Below are 25,272 nucleotides of genomic sequence, written 5' to 3'. Positions count from 1 at the left end.
TAATAGCTTATCTAAAGTGATCACTCTCCTTACAATGTGTATGATAATCAAGTTGGGCCATTTCCAGCACAAATCCAGGTTTTCTCACCCCCCTGCCCCCCCACACACACACAAACCCACTCTCCTGCTAGTAATAGCTTATCTAAAGTGATCACTCTCCTTACAATAAGAAAAGGAGTACTTGTGGCACCTTAGAGACTAACCAATTTATTTGAGCATAAGCTTTTGTGAACTACAGCTCACTTCATCGGATACGTACTGTGGAAAGTTTAGAAGATCTTTTTATATACACACAAAGCATGAAAAAATACTTCTTCCCACCCCACTCTCCTGCTGGTAATAGCTTATCTAAAGTGATCACTCTCCTTACAATGTGTATGATAATCAAGTTGGGCCATTTCCAGCACAAATCCAGGTTTTCTCCCGCCTCCCCCCCTCCCCCCACAAACCCACTCTCCTGCTGGTAATAGCTTATCTAAAGTGACCACTCTCCTTACAATGTGTATGATAATCAAAGTGGGCCATTTCCAGCACAAATCCAGGGTTTAACAAGAACGTCTGGGGGGGGTAGGAAAAAACAAGGGGAAATAGGTTACCTTGCATAATGACTTAGCCACTCCCAATGTCTATTCAAGCCTAAGTTAATTGTATCCAATTTGCAAATTAATTCCAATACAATAGTTTCTCGCTGGAGTCTGGATTTGAAGTTTTTTTGTTGTAATATCACAACTTTCATGTCTGTAATCACGTGACCAGAGAGATTGAAGTGTTCTCCGACTGGTTTATGAATGTTATAATTCTTGACATCTGATTTGTGTCCATTTATTCTTTTACGTAGAGACTGTCCAGTTTGACCAATGTACTGGCAGAGGGGCATTGCTGGCACATGATGGCATATATCACATTGGTGGATGTGCAGGTGAACGAGCCTCTGATAGTGTGGCTGATGTTATTAGGCCCTGTGATGGTGTCCCCTGAATAGATATGTGGGCACAGTTGGCAACGGGCTTTGTTGCAAGGATAGGTTCCTGGATTAGTGGTTCTGTTGTGTGGTATGTGGTTGCTGGTGAGTATTTGCTTCAGGTTGGGGGGCTGTCTGTAGGCAAGGACTGGCCTGTCTCCCAAGATTTGTGAGAGTGTTGGGTCATCCTTCAGGATAGGTTGTAGATCCTTAATAATGCTGTCAAGGTTCCTCCCCCACTCTGAACTCTAGGGTACAGATGTGGGGACCTGCATGAAAACCTCCTAAGCTTACTTTTACCAGCTTAGGTTAAAACTTCCCCAAGGTACAAATTAATTTTATCCTTTGTCCTTGGAATATCCACTGCCACCACCAAACTCTAACTGGGTTTACTGGGAAACGTAGTTTGGACACGTCTTTCCCCCCAAAATCCTCCCAACCCTTGCACCCCACTTCCTGGGAAAGGTTTGGTAAAAATCCTCACCAATTTGCATAGGTGACCACAGACCCAAACCCTTGGATCTGAGAACAATGAAAAAGCATTCAGTTTTCTTACAAGAAGACTTTTAATAGAAATAGAAGTAAATAGAGGTAAAGGAATCACCTCTGTAAAATCAGGGTGGTAGATACCTTACAGGGTAATTAGATTCAAAACATAGAGAATCCCTCTAGGCAAAACCTTAAGTTACAAAAAAGACACACAGACAGAAATAGTCATTCTAGTCAGCACAATTCTTTACTCAGCCATTTAAAGAAATCATAATCTAACGCATACCTAGCTAGATTACTTACTAAAAGTTCTAAGACTCTATTCCTGTTCTATCCCCGGCAAAAGCAGCATACAGACAGACACAGACCCTTTGTTTCTCTCCCTCCTCCCAGCTTTTGAAAGTATCTTGTCTCCTCATTGGTCATTTTGGTCAGGTGCCAGTGAGGTTACCTTTAGCTTCTTAACCCTTTACAGGTGAGAGGATTTTTCCTCTGGCCAGGAGGGATTTTAAAGGGGTTTACCCTTCCCTTTATATTTCTGACACGCCCCCCAAATCTCAGCTAGGGTGAAACACTGGCTGGGATTTCTTCCTGGAGCTCTAAGAAAAACAGAGTTAATAAGACACATGCATCTCTAAATATACTACCAAGTACATAAAGACTAACAATATTTTCCACATCTCAAGGACGATTTTAACCAGTTGATTCTGGGAAACTTTCAGGGGAGAGTGCATCAGCCACTTTGTTAGAAGCTCCTGAGATGTGTTGGATGTCGAAATCAAAATCTTGGAGAGCTAAACTCCACTGAAGAAGTTTTTTGTTATTTTCTTTGATGGTGTGAAGCCACTTCAGTGCAGCATGGTCGGTTTGCAGGTGGAAACGCCGTCCCCAGACATATGGGCGTAGCTTTTCCAGAGCGTAGACAATGGCGTAACATTCTTTTTCACTGACTGACCAGTTGCTTTCCCTCTCAGACAGTTTTTTGCTGAGAAATACTACAGGGTGGAATTCTTGATCAGGTCCTTTCCGCATTAAAACTGCTCCCACACCACGCTCGGACGCATCTGTGGTTACTAGGAACGGTTTGTCAAAGTCTGGGGCCCTTAGTACAGGGTCAGACATGAGTGTCGCTTTAAGCTTGTTAAAGGCCTTCTGATACTTTTCGGTCCACTGAATGGCATTTGGCTGTTTCTTTTTGGTTAGGTATGTCAGTGGGGCGGCGATTTGGCTGTATTGCGGTACAAATTGTCTGTAATAACCGGCCAAGCCTAAGAAGGATTGAACCTGTTTCTTTGACTTTGGGACAGGCCACTTTTGGATAGCATCCACTTTGGCCTGTAGGGGGCTGATAGTTCCTTGACCCACCTGGTGTCCAAGATAAGTCACTCTGTTTAGGCCTATTTGACACTTCTCAGCCTTAACAGTTAGTCCTGCCTCCCTTATGCGCTCAAGGACTTTTTGTAGATGTTCCAGGTGGTCTGCCCAGGAATCCGAAAATTTGGCCATATCGTCAAGGTAGGCGACTGCATATTCTCCTAATCCTGCTAGGAGACCATCTACAAGTCTTTGGAAGGTGGTGGGTGCATTTCGCAGCCCGAAAGGGAGTACATTAAATTCATACAGCCCGAGATGTGTGGTGAAGGCTGACCTTTCCTTGGCAGATTCATCTAGCGGTACCTGCCAGTACCCCTTGGTTAAGTCCAAGGTAGAGAGGCCCATCCCAGTTTCTCTAATAGGTCATCTGTGCACGGCATTGGATAGTTGTCTGGGCGAGTTACAGCATTTAGCTTACGGTAGTCCACGCAAAAACGTATCTCCCCATCTGGTTTGGGAACTAGAACCACTGGAGATGCCCATGCACAGATTACCCCCATCTGTATGAGATGAGATGAGATTACCCCCATCTGTAACATATCCTGGATCTCCCGTTCTATAGCAGTTTTAGCTTGAGGAGACACCCGGTAAGGTTGGACTCTAATTGGGTGAGCATTACCTGTGTCAATGGAGTGGTATGCCCATTCAGTCAGTCCTGGGGTGGCTGAAAACGCTGGTGCGTACCTAGTGCACAGCTCCTTGATCTGCTGTCGCTGCATATGCCCAAGGGTCATGGAGAGGTTCACCTCTTCCACACCACCAGCACTTTTCCCTTCGTAGTAGATACCTTCAGGCCACTCAGCGTCATCTCCTCCCTGGGCTGTAAACTGACAAACCTTTAATTCTCTGGAATAAAAGGGCTTTAGAGAATTAATATGGTACACCTAAGGCTTTCGGTTGGAGGTGGGGAATGCTATGAGATAAGTAACAGCTCCCAGGCGCTCCTGGACCGTGAATGGCCCTTCCCACGATGCTTCCATTTTATGGGCCTGGAGCGCCTTTAAGACCATGACCTGGTCCCCTACTTTGAAGGAACGCTCTCTGGCATGTTTATCATACCAGGTTTTTTGCTCTTTTTGAGCATCCTGTAAGTTTTCTTTAGCAAGGGCTAAAGAGGTTCGGAGGGTGTTTTGTAGGTTGGTTACAAAGTCCAGAATGTTAGTTCCTGGAGAAGGTGTAAATCCCTCCCATTGCTGCTTCACCAACTGTAATGGCCCCTTAACCTCACGGCCATATACAAGTTCAAACGGGGAGAATCCTAAACTGGGATGTGGTACAGCTCTGTAGGCAAAGAGCAACTGCTGCAACACTAGGTCCCCATCACTGGAGTGCTCATTTACGAATTTACGTATCATGGCCCCCAAAGTTCCATTAAACTTCTCCACCATGCCATTTGTTTGATGGTGGTAAGGAGTGGCAACCGAGTGATTTACCCCATGAACTTCCCAAAGGTTTTCCATAATTCCTGCCAGGAAATTAGTCCCTGTATCTGTGAGGATGTCAGAGGGCCAACCTACCCTGGCAAAAACGTCTGCTAGTGCCTGGCACACACTTTTAGCCCTGGTGTTGCTTAGAGCTACTGCTTCCGGCCATCGGGTGGCAAAATCCATGAAAGTCAGTATGTACTGCTTTCCTCTGGGTGTCTTTTTCGGAAAAGGACCCAGAATATCCACAGCTACTCGCTGAAATGGAACTTCAATGATGGGGAGTGGCTGGAGAGGGGCTTTGACCTGGTCTTGGGGTTTTCCCACTCTTTGGCATACTTCACAAGACCAGACATAGGTAGAAACATCCTTGCCCATTCCCTCCCAGTGGAATGACCCCCCCAAACGGTCTTTGGTCCTGTTCACCCCAGCATGGCCACTAGGATGATCATGGGCTAAGCTCAAGAGCTTGGCCCGGTATTTAGTTGGAACTACCAACTGTCTCTGAGGATGCCAGTCTTCCTGGTGTCCATCAGAAAGAGTTTCCTTGTATAAAAGTCCTCTTTCTACAACAAACCTGGATCGATTAAAAGAGCTGAGAGGCGGTGGGTTGCCCCGTGCCGCCGGCCAAGCTCTCTGGAGGCTTTCATCTGCTTCCTGTTCGGTCTGGAACTATTCCCTTGATGCTGGAGACATCAGTTCCACAGTGGATTGTGGACCTATGCTTGGTCCCTCTGGAAGCGATGTAGGGGATGGGGCTGTTTCCGTTGACTGTGAACCGCTTTCCGCTGGGACACTCTGTTGGGGTTCAAGTTCTGGCTGAGCCTCTTGTTTAGGGTTATGGGCTGCTGCCGGTTCAGGTTCGGTGGGGCCCTCTGGTGTTGAGGTTGCAAGTACTGGATTCAGTGCTGGCAAATGGTCTGGTGCTGGTTGTTCCGCTGGTTCTGGTTCTGGGACTGGTTCCATCTGGGTCTCTGGGACTGGATCCACTACTGCTGTTGCAGACATTGGCCTGGGGTCCAGGTCCATTACCTCTGACTGGGTCCTGCTAGAAGTTTCCGGAACAGAGCTAGGCCTCACGGCTTGTTTAGCCTGGCTACAGGTGACCATTCCCACCCTCTTGGCCCGCTTCACATGATTGGCCAAGTCTTCCCCCAACAGCATGGGGACGGGATAATCATCATAGACTGCAAAAGTCCACGTTCCTGACCAGCCCTGGTACTGGACAGGCAACTTGGCTGTAGGCAAATTGAAAGAGTTGGACTTGAAGGGTTGAATCGTCACTTGGATCTCTGGGTTGATTAAATTGGAGTCCACTAAGGAAGCATGGATAGCTGACACTTGTGCTCCGGTGTCCCTCCACACGGTGACCTTCTTCCCGCCCACACTCACAGTTTCCCTCTGCTCCAAGGGTATCTGGGAGGTATCTGGGCCTGCGGACCTCTGGTGTGATCCCGGTGCAATGAACTGTAATCTGTTGGGGTTCTTGGGGCAGTTGGCCTTTACATGCCCCAGCTCGTTACATTTAAAACATCGTCCAGCTGACGGGTCACTGGGGCGAGGTGGGTTGCTGGAGAATGGGGTGGTGGGACAATGAGGTGTCTGGAGCGTTCTTTGGGAGGTAGGTGGGGCCTTGGGCGGCCCCCGGTAATAGGGTGTGGTCTGGGGTTGTCCCTTCTGGTCTCCGCTCCAACTGCGACCAGTTTTCTTCTTCTCTGCCACTTCCACCCATCTGGCTCCAATCTCTCCTGCCTCGATTACAGTTTTGGGCTTACATCTAGGATGTATCTTTCTATTTCCTCAGGAACCCCCTCTAAGAATTGTTCCATTTGCATTAGGAAGGGCAAATTTACTGGAGATTCAACACTTGCTCCTGATATCCAGGCATCCCAATGTTTCACAATGTGGTAGGCATGTCGGGTAAATGACACGTCTGGTTTCAACCTTAGGGCTCTGAACCTCCGACAAGACTGCTCGGGTGTTATCCCCATTCTGACTCTCTCCTTGGATTTAAACAGTTCATACTTGTTCATGTGTTCTTTAGGCATTTCAGCTGCCACCTCAGCTAAGGGTCCACTGCGCTGCGGCCTCAGCTCTACTATGTATTGGTCAGTAGAGATGTTGTACCCAAGGCAGGCCCTTTCGAAGTTTTCTAGGAAGGCCTCAGTATCATTGCCTACCTTGTAGGTGGGGAACTTTCTGGGATGGGGAGTGGTACCTGGAGAAGGATTGCTAGGGTTTGTTGGTATATTCTGCTGAGCCTTTACCTTCTCCATCTCCAGTGCATGTTTCCTCTCTTTTTCCCTCTCCTCCTCCACATGCTTCCTCTCTTTTTCCTTCTCCAGCCGCATGAGTTCTATCTGTCTTTCATGTTCCCTTTGTTTTTCCTCAGCCTGAAATCTGGCTAATTCCAGCTTTTGTCGAGTTGTGGATTTTGTCATCCTAACGTCTCTGTTTTTAACTAACTTTACACCCGAGGTTTAGAAATAAACAAACAAAACTTGGCTGTAAAATTTTGCTGTGCTGGAATAGGATACCTATTTTCTGATAGTGATTGTCAGCCTACAGAAAAAGACAATTCCCTTTGTCTCTGCTCTGGCCCCAAATCAAAGCAAAAAACCTCCAACTACTTGGAAACCTGCTTACCAGCAGCCTAAAGGAAAGAAAATTCCTTTTCAAACCGGTGCTCCTTGTAAAAAAATCTGTAAAAAAAAACTGTATCGTGTTCGTGGGGGTGGAGGGGCAGAAGGAGAGGTGACCTAGAATCCTATTTTCGACGTCTCCGACTCAAGGAATATTTCCAACATACCTCTGAACAACATACTAATCCACAGAGACCTCCTTACCAACACTACAAAAAGAAGGATTCTAGGTGGACTCCTCCTGAAGGTCGAAACAGCAGACTGGACTTCTACATAGAGTGCTTCCACCGACGTGCACGGGCTGAAATTGTGGAAAAGCAACATCACTTGTCCCATAACCTCAGCCGTGCGGAACACAATGCCATCCACAGCCTCAGAAACAACTCTGACATCATAATCAAAAAGGCTGACAAAGGAGGTGCTGTTGTCATCATGAATAGGTCGGAATATGAACAAGAGGCTGCTCGGCAGCTCTCCAACACCACTTTCTACAAGCCATTACCCTCTGATCCCACTGAGAGTTACCAAAAGAAACTACAGCATTTGCTCAAGAAACTCCCTGAAAAAGCACAAGATCAAATCCGCACAGACACACCCCTGGAACGCCGACCTGGGATATTCTATCTACTACCCAAGATCCATAAACCTGGAAATCCTGGGCGTCCCATCATCTCAGGCATTGGCACCCTGACAGCAGGATTGTCTGGCTATATAGACTCCCTCCTCAGGCCCTACGCAACCAGCACTCCCAGCTACCTTCGAGACACCACTGACTTCCTGAGGAAACTACAATCCATCGGTGATCTTCCTGATAACACCTTCCTGGCCACTATGGATGTAGAAGCCCTCTATACCAACATTCCACACAAAGATGGACTACAAGCCGTCAAGAACACTATCCCCGATAATGTCACGGCTAACCTGGTGGCTGAACTTTGTGACTTTGTCCTTACCTATAACTATTTTACATTTGGGGACAATGTATACCTTCAGATCAGCGGCACTGCTATGGGTACCCGCATGGCCCCTCAGTATGCCAACATTTTTATGGCTGACTTAGAACAACGTTTCCTCAGCTCTCATCCCCTAACGCCCCTACTCTACTTGCGCTACATTGATGACATCTTCATCATCTGGACCCATAGAACAGAAGCCCTTGAGGAATTCCACCATGATTTCAACAATTTCCATCCCACCATCAACCTCAGCCTGGTCCAGTCCACACAAGAGATCCACTTCCTGGACACTACAGTGCTAATAAACGATGGTCACATAAACACCACCCTATACCGGAAACCTACTGAGCGCTGTTCCTACCTACATGCCTCCAGCTTTCACCCTGACCACACCACACGTTCCATCGTCTACAGCCAAGCTCTGCGAAACAACCGCATTTGCTCCAACCCCTCAGACAGAGACAAACACCTACAAGTTCTCTATCAAGCATTCTTACAACTACAATACCCACCTGCGGAAGTGAAGAAACAGATTGATAGAGCCAGAAGAGTTCCCAGAAGTCACCTACTACAGGACAGGCCTAACAAAGAAAAATAACAGAACGCCACTAGCCGTCACCTTCAGCCCCCAACTAAAACCTCTCCAACGCATCATCAAGGATCTACAACCTATCCTGAAGGATGACCCAACACTCTCACAAATCTTGGGAGACAGGCCAGTCCTTGCTTCAGGTTGGGGGGCTGTCTGTAGGCAAATACTCACCAGCAACCACATACCACACAACAGAACCACTAATCCAGGAACCTATCCTTGCAACAAAGCCCGTTGCCAACTGTGCCCACATATCTATTCAGGGGACACCATCACAGGGCCTAATAACATCAGCCACGCTATCAGAGGCTCGTTCACCTGCACATCCACCAATGTGATATATGCCATCATGTGCCAGCAATGCCCCTCTGCCAGTACATTGGTCAAACTGGACAGTCTCTACGTAAAAGAATAAATGGACACAAATCAGATGTCAAGAATTATAACATTCATAAACCAGTCGGAGAACACTTCAATCTCTCTGGTCACGCGATTACAGACATGAAAGTTGAGATATTACAACAAAAAAACTTCAAATCCAGACTCCAGCGAGAAACTGTTGAATTGGAATTAATTTGCAAATTGGATACAATTAACTTAGGCTTGAATAGTCACTGGGTGTGGCTAAGTCATTATGCAAGGTAACCTATTTCCTCTTGTTTTTTCCTACCTCCCCCCCCCCAGACGTTCTTGTTAAACCCTGGATTTGTGCTGGAAATGGCCCACCTTGATTATCATACACATTGTAAGGAGAGTGGTCACTTTAGATAAGCTATTACCAGCAGGAGAGTGGGTTTTGGGGGTGGGGGGAGTGAGAAAACCTGGATTTGTGCTGGAAAATGGCCCAACTTGATTATCATACACATTGTAAGGAGAGTGATCACTTTAGATAAGCTATTACCAGCAGGAGAGTGGGGTGTGGGGAGGTATTTTTTCATGCTTTGTGTGTATAAAAAATCTTCTACACTTTCCACAGTATGCATCTGATGAAGTGAGCTGTAGCTCACGAAAGCTTATGCTCAGATAAATTGGTTAGACTCTAAGGTGCCACAAGTACTCCTTTTCTTTTTTCAAAGAATTCTGGAATTTCACAGCAGGTCATCAGTCACACTGCCTCTGAGTGTACAGATAATATCTGGACACATACGTTTTTTCCACTGGATATCAGAAAAGGTGCAAGTTTCTTGTGTGACTTAATGCTGGCAGGGTCAGTTTTAGCTCCCTTGTGTTTGCTGAGGATGGTGCCCCATAGAGTGGCTCCCCCTCTAATCAACTGACTCGCTCAGAGCCCTGAGCAGGTGGTGTTCATTCAGAGGGTCTTTCACTAACACAAGGAGTGTGGATGCTATTTTGATTCACTTCCCTCACTCTGGCAATTTGAGGGCCACTAGAGCGGAATTTCACTCCTTTCAGTCTCTCTGTGCTGCACAGTGGTAGAGAGGAGGGATATGGCCCTAAATGAGGAAGGAATGGCTAATAATCAGGGTAGCAGGTTGCTAAAATCTTTTTTAGCTGTCAGAGGCAATGTAATACAGCTATAGCTTCTCAACAAGAAGTTAAAAGGATTGACTTTGTTACACTGCAAATCTCAACATCAGAATGTTTTGCTGACTTATAAACATCAGTCTCCGCATTACATAATGTTGTTTCATGAAACTGCAACCTCCTGTGCAGACTGTGGCAGTACATCAAGGTAATATTAAATGAATGTGGAATTAAACCTAACAGAATAAATATTGAAATATTTAAGTCTCACTATATTGATTTTTGACCTTTGAATATATATGTCTTAATTGAAGTATAGTTGGGGGGTTCAGGAGATAGATCAAGAAATTAAAAATCCATATAATTGGAGTTGGAGAATTAAATAAAAGGACTTCACAACAACATTCCTCTCCTTTTTGGAAGATTTCATCATTTCACTTAAATGAAATTTACTGACAGTTTGTGAATTCTGTAGGTACAATATTACTTTTGTTGAGAGAAGTTGCAGTGAATCATTACAGCTCTTTGGAGGTACAGATCGATACATCGTGGTAACAATAGATGAACGCACTGCCATAATTATTGAGGTACAAAATTAGACCAACATGGTCAAATTCCGCACTCAGTTACCTCCCTTAATCTTTCCTTGTAAGCCAGTCTCTCCAGCCATCTAGCCATTTTTGTTGTTCCTCTTAACCCCTTCCTTGAGATGACAGTTTCAGATGCTAATAGCTTCTCATCCCAGAAGTTATTCCATAGTTGAATGAATCCAAAATTCGGTTTACGTCATTGAGGTATTTACTGATTGATCTTGTATTACATCTTCTTTCTACACTTATGCTTGATAACAGAATACCTGCAAAGTTGACCTGCATTATCCCTGTCATCAGTTCTGTTCTAAAATCCCTGAAGTGATTTTGAGAATATTTATTATTAAAGACCCCACACTTGAAAAAGGAGTTGTATAATTGAAAATATGTAGTGAACAATTCAAGTTATACATGACTATATCCTCTCATTGATATGCATGTTAATTCCTTTCATGTAAACAAGATATACATACTTATATAGAGAAGACTTTGCCCTGCACTACGGTCTGAACAACTGAACATGATCATATGCACTTTGTTATTAAAATTCCTTATGTCTGTTCATGTAGTCAGTGTACGACTGAAACTCTACAGCTAAAAAAACTGATATTGCAAGATAAATTGAGTATAAAATCATATATTAATATTGAAAACAGAACACATCTACACCCTCCTACAGCGTAGTATTTAGCCACATTGTACTTTATAAATCCAATACATCCATAGTGTAATACATATAGGTTGATTAAGGTAAAGATTAATAATAATAATTTGCACTTTTATAGTTCTCTGTAAGCCTAAGAACAAACCTGTGCGGTACATAAATATCCCCATTTTACACACGGGGAAACTGAAGCATGGTGAGGTCAATTGACTTGCCAAAATTCACACAGAATAAAAGTCCGAACAGAATCTACGTTTCCAGGCTTCCAGTCCAGTGAGCTTTATCCACTTAATAAGGCTCCTTCTCAACTGTAAAGTTTACATTATAGTGATGCACATTTTAAATCTTACAGCAGCCTTGTAAATATATTCAGTTTTTTTACCTTTTTTGTGCTAATTTTGCTGTAGACTTTGGAAGAACTGAATTATGAGAAATCCTCTGATAATATCATATTAAGACTGGTGGCACTATCACTCCAATACAGTTGCTGTTGGATCATTTTGTATTCCAGAGAGAGACTGAATTCAGAGTAAGTTAAACATTCATTCTACTAGCATGGTATTATAAAGCAGAGTTGTCACTATGCAAAATGATTTACTATGTTACGAATTACACCTGGTAGGACACGCACACAAGTGCTACGAATTACACCTGATAGGACACGCACACAAATGCTACGAATTACACCTTGTAGGACACGCACACCAATGCTGCGAATTACACCTGATAGGTCACGCACAGTTCAAATCTAGGCTGAGGCACAGAAATAAAGTCCACAACTGCAGAGTTCCCAAAAGACACTAAGTTTATTACGCTCGAGCGTGGTGCCCCCCTGCTAGCCAGGAGGGGACCCTGAATACAGATTATACAAAGGTTATATACTTTTTAGCAAAGCATGTTGCCCTCATGCATCGGAAACCTTAGCCAATAAACAAACCCTTGTCCTATCTACCACCTATCCCTGCTTGGTGCATTCCTCGTGCTATACCAGTATGTTAATTACACAGCATGGTCCTAAAGCCATGCATCAGTAACTTTTATTATCAGGATGGGAGGCCTCACATCAAGGCCAAGAGACAGGGAGTTAGAGACTGACAAAAACCAGATACTGGGAGTCAAGGCAGGCTGGAGACAAGGAGGAGGATTTTCACAGGGATTCAGTATCTAAGGATTACTCCTCCTGGTGTATGATGTGCTGGCATTTAAACAATGGTGGGTCCCAAACCAAAATGGAGTCACATGTGCTAACTTTTCCTTAACAACTAGAACTAGAACTAAGTAACTTAACAAAATGTTAAAAGAGATATGTTAAAAGATGTTAAACAAAATGTTAAAAGAGATAAACCATTCAGTTTTAAAAAGAAATTTACTTTTCTAAGCAGTTAATACTTAGATCAGACATCCTTTGATATTAAAAAAGGGAAAATCAACATATCTGGAGACAGTACTGGCTTGACAACAGTAACCATTGGAACCGCGCATTGTAATGCACTACAGTAAACTAATGTCCTACAAGTACATGTCCGTTAATCATGGCATCAGCATTATATCCTGCCTGGCAGCTATGCATGTATTCTCCAAATCTGTCAATCATTTCCAGTGACCCTTCTGCTTTTGCTCCAGAAGCTCTGCCTCGTTCATAAGTAGTTCCTGAATCTCTGATTCTGCTGTCTCATGTAACCACCGTTTTCTTCCCATAAGCCTTCTCTTGTAAGCTAGTGGTAAGCAGTACATTCTCCCTGCACTGGCTACCCTCTCTTTGGGCTCTTTCCCTTATTAACTGGGTTCCCTTCCAGTGCTGTTGCCTCATAGCACTGATTGTGCACTGAAGACTGACATCATTTTTCTCCCTCACAATGCAGCCTCTCCTATTGAGTGATTCAGCTGCATTCCGGTTGCTCCTTGCAGAGCTATTTATTAATTAATGTTCACAGAGCTGTAGTTAATATTCAGAATTCTGGCTGGCAAACTACATAGTCCCAGAAGAATTTGTCTGTCATTTTGAAAATATTATATGCAGCTATCAAATATCTGTAATGTATAGTGCAGGGGCGGATGCAACCTCCTGCATCCAATGAAGTGAGCTATAGCTCACGAAAGCTTATGCTCAAATAAATTGGTTAGTCTCTAAGGTGCCACAAGTACTCCTTTTCTTTTTGCGAATATCTCTAGTGTAATTGCAGTATGAAACAAAACAAAAAATAAATACAAAAGAGAGTACGATCTATTATTTATGTATTATTTCAACAATACTGGTAAGAACAAAATTAGGAAGCATAATATTGGATAATAATCCAATAAATACCCACAGCCTGGTGCAGAGTTGAGAACCCCGGAGGTAGGGGTGATGGCCTGGCGAGCAAGCCTGCCCCTCACTCACCCCACAGCAACAACCCAGTCCTGTAGGTCTGGGCCTGGGCTTGGTGCCCCACTCCAGGTGTTATGACATGGCACACAGGGTCACAGTACCACTCAGGTTCAGCACCCTTAGTTTCATGATTTCTGTAGGTGCAATTGAACCTAAGCTAAAGCTGCCCCTTGTATAGTTTATTTATAGTGAGTATAATGCAACTCTGTTTCAGGTACAGCCTCACAGGAAAGACTCTGCATCATCTATCCTTAATTTATGCTGCTTTGGTTCCATTTTCACAGAAATCAGAAGACTTTGAAGTGAAGGTAATTTCTTTAGTAAAGATGTCTATAAGTCTACTTCAATATCATAAAACCACCTCTATGCCATTACCAAAACATTTGATAAAGCATGTACTCAAAATGAAACTTATGAAATATTTTAAATTTAAATACCTGATTAAAATGAGATGTAGGAGCGTGATCACTGCTATTGAATGAGGCTCGGATTGACTTCAATGGACATTGAATAGGGCTCATACTAAGAATCAGAAATAGCTGTGTTTTACCACTAGAGGTCATAATACTCAGAAAGAAAAGGAGTACTTGTGGCACCTTAGAGACTAACCAATTTATTAGAGCATAAGCTTTCGTGAGCTACAGCTCACTTCCTTGTAGCTCACGAAAGCTTATGCTCTAATAAATTGGTTAGTCTCTAAGGTGCCACAAGTACTCCTTTTCTTTTTGCGAATACAGACTAACACGGCTGTTACTCTGAAACCTGTCATAATACTCAGAAAACATAATTTTATCAATCCATTATTGTGTATATGAACCCAGCTATATTATCTTAGTTTTTGTAGTGTGGTGTGGCTTACATTTTGTCTCACAAGTCAAAGTTAATGTCACTGTTTGTAAAAAGATACTAAAGAAGGTGATTTACAAGATTCTTCAGAGACAAATCTGTTGTTTTAAAAGTGAGAAAAAAAGCTTTCTCTACGGGTGTCATTATACCAGCAAACTTTATAATTGGGGCAGAGTGATGTACTAAGTGTACTAAGAAGAAATTTTATCCATTGTGTACTAAGAAGAAAGTTTATAAAAATGTTTTTTTCTATAACAATTTTACCAATATTTGGAGTAGTAGAAATTAAAAAAAGAGGGGAAAGTTTTTGTGATTCATCAAGTTAGTATGTGTGACTAGCTGATATAAATGCATAAAATAAATTGCAAAGACAAGGTGATTTATTGTCACATATACATTCAAATCTGCTGCAAAGTTATCCTAGTCAAATTAGCTATAGGGAAATGACATATCTGAAAGTCTGTCCTTGTACAATTCAATGTGTATGTTCAGTAATTCACTAGAAAATTACTTAGGCATTCAAAATGCTAAATATCCTGAATTCCTGGAACTTATTACAACTTTACTATAACATATCAAATTTAGGCTCACAAGAATTACCTTTTTTGAAAGGGAGTATTGTTATAGCTACATATTTGATCATATCTAAAAGGTGTTGTAGTGAAATTAATTTTACCTAAATAGAGTTTGAGTAATCCAGAGCCAGTGTGTAGGAAGAAGATGGAGGCTACAGCCCTTCATATCACTTGCATGGAGCAATTTTAATGACTATGGGCCTTTGGTTTCAGGACCATCTTTAAGTTTTCTAGTTTCTTGTCTGCTGCAGACCAATGTATAAGTATAACCTTTGAGCTAAAGTATTTTAAATTATTTTAGGTAGCTCTTGTGCCAGGGGTTGAAGAGACAGCATTGTTAATTCGTCAGATTTCTGACAACATTTTGATGTCTTCTAAAACAAATCCTCATGAATGGTTGGACAAATCCTGGCTTTCTATCTTGCCATCTGAGGTTTGTTTGTCTTTGTGCTAAGTGTAGCAGTTCTTTTACTGTTTGTAAGCAATTTAAAATGCTAGGTTGTTTTCATTATTCCAGTTTTCTATTGTTTTGTTGTCAAATATAAACACAATGGGCCTGAATCATCCATACAGACACAAGTAGATGCAATTTTCATTCCCCAGTGCTTTCAGGGGCAGCTGTGCTGGAAGAGGGATTCACCCTCAGTGTTAAGAGGCAGTAGAATATCCCAGGGAGCAAATCAATCTGAATATCTCGGCTGGAAAAGACTCATCCTGTTTATTGTGACACTGTAATCCTGTGCACCAAATTCTAAAAGCTAACTAAACTGGGCCAGATTACAGAACAATGGCTGAATCCTGCAGGGTTCTGCACACTTAGATTCCAAGCCAACATAGCAGTTAAGCACATGCTTAACTATAAGTATGTATTTTATCCCATTAAAGTCAATGGGACTAGTCCCGTGCTTGCAGTATGGAGCCCAAGATAGTAAAAGTTTGTTTATTTACTCATCAGATAATTGATGAATAGATATTTACATGCTGGATCAGCCTATCTGCATGGGGAAGTGAGATGACAAGATGGGAAAGGAGCTGAGCCCCTGCAGCCGAGGGAGGGGCTCCCCTATCAGGTGGCTCCCTGCCAGGTAGCCCAGTGTGTAGTGGGGGAGCATAATTGGCAGGGGAGCTGGGTGATAGTCCCCATTTGCTTTCCCTGCCGGGCAGAGCCACCTCCTGACTCCAGGCCTTCAGCGCGGCCCATCTACTTCTGCTTAGTTGGGGAGCAAGATGGGCAGGCAGCTGGATCCTGGCAGCCCAGACCTCCCAACTGCTGCCGCCCATGAGTACTGGGCACCCCTCGCTTACCCCTAAATTCCCAGAACTTTTTAAGCCAAATAAAACCTGAAAACGAAGGGCCTTATATAGAGTACAACACACTGTTTGGGCAGTTTCCCTTGAACTTGGGGCGAAAAAAATCTATTCTAACCTGAGAGTAAACATGTGACTTTTTGGGTCCAAAGTAAGTACATTTGGAGTGTGTGTTGAAAATCCAGATTAAATGGATCATTGTTGTCAACCTTAGGTATAGAGCTGTTACTTTCATCTTCCTATACACCTTTCTTACCATACAGTTGTGCATAATTTGTTCCCCCACTAGAAAGATATTCTATTTATAGATGTTTAGGTGGTGTATACAAGGCCTGCCTGCTCAGAATTGTGGTTCTGTGACAGATTCTGTGTCCAGAGATTATATAAAGATGATATTCTCTTTGCCTTCTAATGACAGAGCAAGCTGAATGTCCCAAATGGATCATTTTGGAAGCTGACAGTGACTTTTTTCCCCCCAGGCAGAGAAGTGCTTGCTTACTTTTCCATGTATAAACCCTCTAGTAGCTCAGCTCCTGCTAAAGAAGGGGTCTTCACTGAAGTGGCTGTTGTTGGCAACTTTTGACCAACTTCAGGAACTCCTGCCTGAGGTTCCAGAAAAAGTTTTAAAGGTTGGACATAATGAATTTATATATTTTACTAGCAGTCCAGCTGTCTGTGTAATAAATAAGGGTTTCTGAGGTTATATGTTTATATTTTCTAATATTTTAAAATCAGATCTATTTTCTAATATTTTAAAATCTAATCAGATAACTAAGTTATTATATTTTTGTCATTGCTTGCCAGCTGCATTAGTCCTTATTGCTTTAGAGTATTTTTTATTCATATCTGAATTGGCATATATACTAATATTTAACCATTGAGTTGGGTCCCCTTTACATCAGTGTTGGAGGCTTCTAAAAGTGTTACTCAAGAGGGGCAGTGTATACCCCAGCCATCAACGTTTTCTCTGGAGTGTTCAGAACAAGGTGTCTTTTATTACCTAGAGCAGGGGTGGGCAAACTATGGCCCAGGGGCTGCATCTGGCCCTCCAGAAGTTTTAATTCGGCCCTCTAGCTCCCGCTGCGGAGCGGAGTCCAGGGCTTGCCCTGCTCCGGCGCTACCTCCGGGGAGAGGGGTCAGGGCCTTGCCCCACTCCATGCAGCTCCTGGAAGCAACAGCATGTCTCCTCTCTGGCTCCTATGCGTAGGGGCAGCCAGGGGGCTCCGCTCGCTGCCCCCGTCCCAAGCACCGCCCCCACAGCTCCCATTGTGGGCCAATGGGAGCTGCAGGGGTGGCACCTGAGGACAGGGAGCGCACAGAGCCGCCTGGCTGCGCCTCCGTGTAGGCCTGCACCCCTGACACCCTCCCACGCCCCAACCCCCTGACCCAGCCCTGATCCCTCTCCCACCCTCCAAACCCCTTGGTCCCAGCCCAGAGTATCCTCCCGCACCCCAACCCCCAATTTTGTGAGCATTCATGGCCTGCCATATAATTTCCATACCCAGATGTGGCCTTCGGGCCAAAAAATTTGCCCACTCCTGACCTAGAGCCTATGTTTCCTTTAATGTTAATCTTAATTTTGGGGCTTTTTACAACGAAATGTTTCCTCACCTTTTTCCTTTTACACTTCTTCTTTTCATCTGGTTCTCCCCTATCCATTAAATCTTCTCACAGCATGAAATACTCCATGCCCCTGTTAGCGCAGAAAGGCCACCAGAGAAATGGTAACTTTTTCTTTTGGGCAGACAGATAAATATATCTATATCTTAAGATCTTGAAAACTAATTTAACTTTTTTTCATATTTGGATTGTATAGTGTTGAATTGTACCATAAACATTCCTTAAGTCTGTTCCTTTCATTTCAGCATTTTTGTGACATCACTTCTTTGTACAACCTAAATTCTTCCATTCCTCCAAAATCACCCAAGAAAACCATATCACCCCAAGAACAATGGAGCTGCTTCAACATGACCTTTCCTCAAGCTTCATTTTCCAAGTCTTTGCTCTCCAATATTCAAGGAGATTATCAGTATTCAGAATTGCTTGACAACATACAGAACAGCCCAAGTCAGTCCTTAAATTATTACAAAAATGAGTCTTGTTCTCCTTTGAGATCAAGTGAGAGGCAAAGCATGTTAACATCTTTGCTGTCTTACTGTGGACAGGTCAGTTGCTTTGAGACAGACCATAATATAAGTGGTCAGCAGTACCTTCCTTTTCTGAAAAATGTGGGAACAGAGAGAGAAGCTAGTTCCTCACTCTTAAAACAGCGTGATTCAGATGTATTTTCTTTGGAATCAAGCCATGTGAATCATGAAGCCAGAATCTCACCACCAGAGACCACTAAGGAGGATTACGATTCAGGTAAGCTTTCTTTTCACTTTATGGAGCAAATTAGAATTTATGAATTTATTCCCTTCTTCTTTGAACTGAAATTTCACTGCAGCTAAAATAAGTACACTTGAAAGCATGCACATGGTTTAGTTGAAAGCAAACCAAAATGTACAACCTGGACGAGGATGTCAATTTTATGCTTAATTAGTTTTACATGATTTCCCCACACCTGTAAAAGTACAGTACAGGTATGCTAAAGAAAAAATGCCTGGATGAAAAACAACTTAAATTCAGTGCACCTGAGTGACAATGAGATGCACGACAGTCTATTTTTAGACTATAACTGAGAGGAGAACTAGATACTGTAGCTCAGCTGAAAAGTATGGTAAACTCATACAAATTGTAAGGATTTACACAAAGAAGTTAACAAGAGATCTCCTGTATGTAGTTCTATAGAAATCTACTAATACGGAGGATTATGTAACTCAGGGGATTTGTAATGGTATAAAGACCTTTGCAGTTCTACGTTGCTAGTTGAGATTCACTCCCAGTGGGTTGTGATAAAAAAAAATGATGATCTGAAAGCTGTTTGGTGGCTTATGTGAAACGGTGAGATGGTGGCCCATTTTCTTCTCCTGCAGCGCTACTTAAAGTTAAAACTTGTAGGGAGAATGTGGACTCTCTGCTGTGGGCAAAAAGGAAGGGCCTCTGAGAAGCTGCAGAACTAAAGAGTGAGCTTATTGGGTCAGAACATGGGACTGGAAAACGAAGTGTTCACAGGTTTGTAGGATGAGGTGGATATCTGGCAGCTCCAGAATATTGATGCTTAGCCTTTTCTGTTCTTCACAATCAAAATGGGCTTCCCACGTCTCTGAAATTCACATCAGTGGTGATTTGGATTGGATTGGAAGGATTGGAAGGAGGGAGGGAAAGAGAAAAGGCCTGGAAGGATGGGATAATGGGATGACCCAGAGTTCAAACAGGAAGTTCACATGGACAGAGGAAGGAAGAAGAGTTTTTCCTGGGAAGTCAGGGAATGGCATCTGATTGGAACAAAGGTGAGGGTGTAAGTTGTAAATTGGCCCATACAACAGAGTCCTCACAGGCTGCACTTTGATGTAGGAGACAAAGAATTGGCCTGGCTGTGGGTTAAGAGGAGAGTTAGTCATGGCAGCTGACATGGGCAAGAATGGGGCCAGACTGGGGCTTCTATAAGGAAGCTCTCACTTGTAAGGCCTTTGCCTCCTGGCTTTACTAGTAAACGGAGCCAAAAACTGTCTGTCCTTGCTGTGTCTCTAAGGTAGAATAGGAGAAGAGAAGACTATGACAAAAGGAATGATCAGTAAGTAATTTTCCTTTATCGTCCCAACTCAATTTAAAAAATGATTGAAAGCTTTAAAATATGGTCTGCATTAAAAATGTTTTTTCATTGGATTACTACATTTCTCTTCAAATTGTTTTATTATCTAGTGTCCAGCAAGGATACAGAGGAGAATTTAACAATTCCCATCAGTAAAGATGTTTATGAAATCCTTATGAGAAGAGAGAGCTGTCTACATGACCTCATTGAAAAGAAGTTTGGTTGCATGTCTCTCTTTAAGACTATAAGATGTCCCCTTGAAGTATACAGGAAAAGCCTGAAGGAAGGAATTGAGATATCTGTTTGGATGGATGATATGACAAGACATAATGCTGATGCTTTGGTGAATGTAGCCCATGAACATCTGCACCATATTGGAGGCCTTGCTCTTGCCCTGGTGAAAGCTGGTGGGCCAGAAATTAAGCAAGGGAGTAAACGTTACATTGAGCGCCAGGGAACTCTCACCATTGGCCAGATAGCAGTGACAGGCGGAGGCAGGCTTTCTTGTAAGAAAATTATCCATACAGTAGGTCCAAGATGGTCTGCAAATGAAAGTGAGAGATGTTGTCACTTGCTTGAGACAGCCATTATAAATGTCCTGAAATATGTTAATACTCCAGAGAATAATATAAAGTCTGTTGCAATCCCTGCAGTGAGCTCAGGAATTTGTGGCTTCCCACTAGATTTATGTGCTCATGTGATGGTACGGACTATAAAGAATTTTGTTGAGCTGGCTCCATTATTTGGCTGGTTCAAAGAAATCCACTTGGTGAACGTTGCTGAATCCACAGCTACAGCAATGAGAAAGGCCTGTGAAGAGTTGCTGGGCAGGAGTGACATCAACGCACTGCAGGAGACTCCACCAGCTTCAGCGAACCAGCTTCCAGATTCCATCACAATCAATGGTCTCTGCCTACACATCATAAGAGGACACATTGAAGATCAGCAAGTAAGTCTTTCCAATGGCACATGAAGCCCTGATCTTGTGAAGTGCTGAGTATGGCGTTGCATCCCTGCACCTTGCAGGATTGGACACAAGGAGATTAGAAGGCATGTTGTATTGATCCAGTAAACGCGCATCTTGTCCTTTTGCCTTTAGCCACCCAACATTAGAATCAGTGGACCAATACATTATATACCCCGATCTCTTCTTATAATAATACTACTGAGTTATGAAAAGTGTGAGTGAGCCCTGTTATGAGAGAACAGGAGAAAACAACAGATAGTCAGGACAGTCAATACAATAAAGTTATGTTAACATTTACTTTTTTAATATAGTATTTTAATAGTTAACTTTTTTTTCATGTATCCCCTAGAAGTTTACTCTCCTAGCTTCTATCACATCATGCAGGAGTGTTGTAAGCAAGACACGAGACGTAATTCTTCCGCTCTACTCTGCACTGATTAGGCCTCAACTGGAATATTGTGTCCTGTTCTGGACGCCACATTTCAGGAAAGATGTGGACAAATTGGAGAAAGTCCAGAGAAGAGCAAGGTTCAACTTATTATTTCTGTGGTCAAAATACCATAAGCAAAAGTTTTGCATTTCTCAAATTCAGTTCCAAATTATAGCAGCCCTAGGGAGTACGTGATGGGCAGAAGGAGAAAGCTCAGGGATTTCCATCCTCCCACAGCGCTCCTGCACAGAAGGCAGCCATAATTTTGCAATTCCTCCTGAGTACACAAGATGGCGAGGACTATTAGTGTGGCTGGCAGAGCTTACTACTCTAAGGCTACATCTATATTATGCACCATTGTCAGTGGCATGTAGGCTACGTGTAGCTGTGCGCCACACCAAAAAGCCTGTTGTTTCCACCGCCTGCTGCGGCGTGTAGCTACTCCTGTCAATGAAAGGCTCTGGCAGGGGGAGACAGAGGGGGAAAGTTTCAGCAGATAAAAATACCAGTGTAGACAGGGAGGCACAGCTTGGGTGAGTAGAAAGCATGTAAGGGATATACTTGTGTACATATCCACAGGCTTCAACTATGTTTTTTACTCTACATGCCTCACCAGCAACACTGCTAGTTATACCCAGGTGGGGCGGGGGGTATGCTGGTATGTGTTCTACACACTGCCAAAAGAAGCATGCAGTGAAGATGTACCTTAAAAGGGGGAGTGTCTGGATGGGATGGTGTTTTTAATAAGGAAAAACTTCACCAGCTGCACAGGTACATTTGAAGTAGGGATCTAACTGCAGTGCAGGTAAAATATGCATTTAGCTGAAGTGAAATATACTGAGATCTTGTGTTCTTTTCTTCCAGACTGCAGTTATTGTTAATTCTGTGGTCATGAATGATGATCTCTCAAGAGGAAACATTTCAAGAGCAATTCTGGAAAAAGCAGGCCTATCTCTTCAGAAGGAATTTCTGTTTGAGTTACAAAAACTTCCTCCATACTGTGAGAAATTCATATTGACAAAAGGATACAATCTTGCCTGCAAGTCTGTGCTCCACATAGTATGGTCCTCACAAAGCAGCAGTGATTCACGCAAGGTGACATTCAGTTAGAGTGGATTTTCACTTCTCTTTTTCAGGTCAAAAAGTAAAGTGAGGTCTAAAAACTCTCCTTTTTTTTTTCTGCAGGGACTAAAAACTGCAATGTCAAGATGTTTGCTTAAGATTCAGGAGTATCAGCTTCCCTCAATTTCCTTCCCTGCAATTGGGACTGGAGTGTTAAATTTGCCAAATGATGAAGTGGCAGATATTATGATTGACAAAGTTTTAAGCTTTGCAAAGGAACATCCTTGGAAGAAGACAGATGTGTATTTTGTGATCCATCCAAATGACAGTTATGTCTATAAGGTAAAACATTTAGCATTAACTATAAGTTAGTAGAAGAACCCACAATAGCCATGAAGAAAGTTTCTGTGTATTGCTACAAGCTAAAGTACTTCATATACCAAACTAGACATAACATTTGTAAAAATGGATAGCAAGCCTCTGGTGTATGTCCTGGGGCTGGTAGGGAGCATACAGTGAAGGTGCTGCTCCCCACTTAGTGGGGACTTTCTACTGAAGTTAAACCACAGGAAATGCATTTAGCAAATTCTGTCACATCATCTTCCATGGCAATGTCTTGTCACAAAGAACTTGGCCTTCCATAGTAGAAAAGGCTGTAGACAGGAAGCCAAATTCTCTGTTGGTGATTTCAATGGAACAGTACTAGTTTATGCCAGCAGAGAATTTGGCCCAGGTGATTTATATATGGCTGTGTTAGGTATCCATTTATTATAAAAACATAAGGTTTGATCGTTTTCTCTCTGAACCCAAAACTCCCACTGACTAAAGCAGGTGAGGAGTGAGCCTGTATACTGCAGCAAAAGTAACATACAGAGCAATAAAGTGTGGACTGGCAAAAAGGTAACATTATGCTCTTGCTTCTGCTCTGAAAGGCGATCAAATTCAGATGTGAAATGTAATGTGGTATCAGTAACTGGGTGTAAGGGAGTGTGAGTGTAACTTACATGCTGAAGGACAGAAAAAAGGTGTAGCCACTCCTTCCTCCTTCGAGTTAGTTGCTTTTCCTGATACACCAGCTCTTCCATGCCATTGATGTGTAGGTTACATCCATTTTGACTCCTAGGTTCAGATGAACCAACTTACACCCTCTCGTTGACATGTAACTGACAGCACCTTGCATGTAAACTCTGACGTTGCCCCTCCGTTTTAGAAGTATTTACAATAAGAATTTCCAATTTTAATTAATTGACTTTTGTTCATCTATGCTGTAGACCTGCTGTGCAGTTTCTTCACCTTTTTGTCAGTATAGTTCAGTGTAAAATCTTATTTTCTAGTGTAGTATTAATTTACAATGTACTTTTTTCGGTATTTGTCTGAAGATTATTTTTATCATTTTTCCATATGCCAGAACTCTGACAAATTATATTCGGTTGTAATTTGTCTCTGTTTCCTTGGACCACATGCTCACACTGCCAGTTGTTTCACTAACGTGCCAAAGCCTGTCCTCTCCCCGCCATAGGCCTTCAAGGCTAAAAAACAACATGAATGTTGTATTTTCACTGCTCAGGGGACGCCAATCTGCAGGAAGCCCAAACCCACTGCACAGCACAGAGCAGTGCACCTCAGTGGCTTTCCACATAGAATCATAGAATATCAGGGTTGGAAGGGACCTCAGGAGGTCATCTAGTCCAACCCCCTGCTCAAAAGCAGGACCAATCCCCAATTAAATCATCCCAGCCAGGGCTTTGTCAAGCCTGACCTTAAAAACTTCTAAGGAAGGAGATTCCACCACCTCCCTAGGCAACGCATTCCAGTGTTTCACCACCCTCCTAGTGAAAAAGTTTTTCCTAATATCCAACCTAAACCTCCCCCACTGCAACTTGAGACCATTACTCCTTGTCCTGTCCTCTTCTACCACTGAGAATAGTCTAGAACCATCCTCTCTGGAACCACCTCTCAGGTAGTTGAAAGTAGCTATCAAATCCCCCCTCATTCTTCTCTTCTGCAGACTAAACAATCCCAGTTCCCTCAGGCCTCTCCTCATAAGTCATGTGTTCCAGACCCCTAATCATTTTTGTTGCCCTTCGCTAGACTCTTTCCAATTTATCCACATCCTTTTTGTAGTGTGGGGCCCAAAACTGGACACAGTACTCCAGATGAGGCCTCACCAATGTCGAACAGAGGGGGACGATCACGTCCCTCGATCTGCTCGCTATGCCCCTACTTATACATCCCAAAGTGCCATTGGCCTTCTTGGCAACAAGGGCACACTGCTGACTCATATCCAGCTTCTCGTCCACTGTCACCCCTAGGTCCTTTTCCGCAGAACTGCTGCCTAGCCATTCGGTCCCTAGTCTGTAGCTGTGCATTGGGTTCTTCCGTCCTAAGTGTAGGACCCTGCACTTATCCTTATTGAACCTCATCAGATTTCTTTTGGCCCAATCCTCCAATTTGTCCAGGTCCCTCTGTATCCTATCCCTGCCCTCCAGCGTATCTACCGCTCCTCCCAGTTTAGTATCATCCGCAAATTTGCTGAGAGTGCAATCCACACCATCCTCCAGATCATTTATGAAGATATTGAACAAAACCGGCCCCAGGACCGACCCCTGGGGCACTCCATTTAACACCGGCTGCCAACTAGACATGGAGCCATTGATCACTACCCGTTGAGCCTGACAATCTAGCCAACTTTCTACCCACCTTATAGTGCATTCATCCAGCCTGTACTTCTTTAACTTGCTGACAAGAATACTGTGGGAGACAGTGTCAAAAGCTTTGCTAAAGTCAAGAAACAATACATCCACTGCTTTCCCTTCATCCACAGAACCAGTAATCTCATCATAGA

The 25,272-nt window shown here is 43.2% G+C and overlaps 1 protein-coding gene across 1 annotated transcript in view; it reads left to right on the top strand.

Annotated features, from left to right (window-relative positions):
• The window catches only part of SHOC1 (shortage in chiasmata 1), a 114,940-nt gene that overhangs the window by 77,422 nt on the left and 12,246 nt on the right, over positions 1-25,272 (top strand). The window contains exons 21-29 of the mRNA XM_073346129.2: positions 10,399-10,510; positions 11,585-11,706; positions 13,760-13,853; positions 15,268-15,399; positions 16,754-16,903; positions 18,140-18,638; positions 20,079-20,917; positions 22,230-22,460; positions 22,551-22,769. Of these exons, the coding sequence (XP_073202230.2) occupies positions 10,399-10,510; positions 11,585-11,706; positions 13,760-13,853; positions 15,268-15,399; positions 16,754-16,903; positions 18,140-18,638; positions 20,079-20,917; positions 22,230-22,460; positions 22,551-22,769 (2,398 nt within the window). The remainder of the gene's footprint in view (positions 1-10,398; positions 10,511-11,584; positions 11,707-13,759; positions 13,854-15,267; positions 15,400-16,753; positions 16,904-18,139; positions 18,639-20,078; positions 20,918-22,229; positions 22,461-22,550; positions 22,770-25,272) is intronic.

Source organism: Lepidochelys kempii, chromosome 5, assembly GCF_965140285.1.
Source record: "Lepidochelys kempii isolate rLepKem1 chromosome 5, rLepKem1.hap1, whole genome shotgun sequence".
Lineage (NCBI taxonomy): Eukaryota > Metazoa > Chordata > Testudines > Cheloniidae > Lepidochelys > Lepidochelys kempii.
The sequence above is the reverse complement of the archived record's forward strand: the minus strand, read 5'-3'. Positions and strand labels throughout refer to the sequence as shown.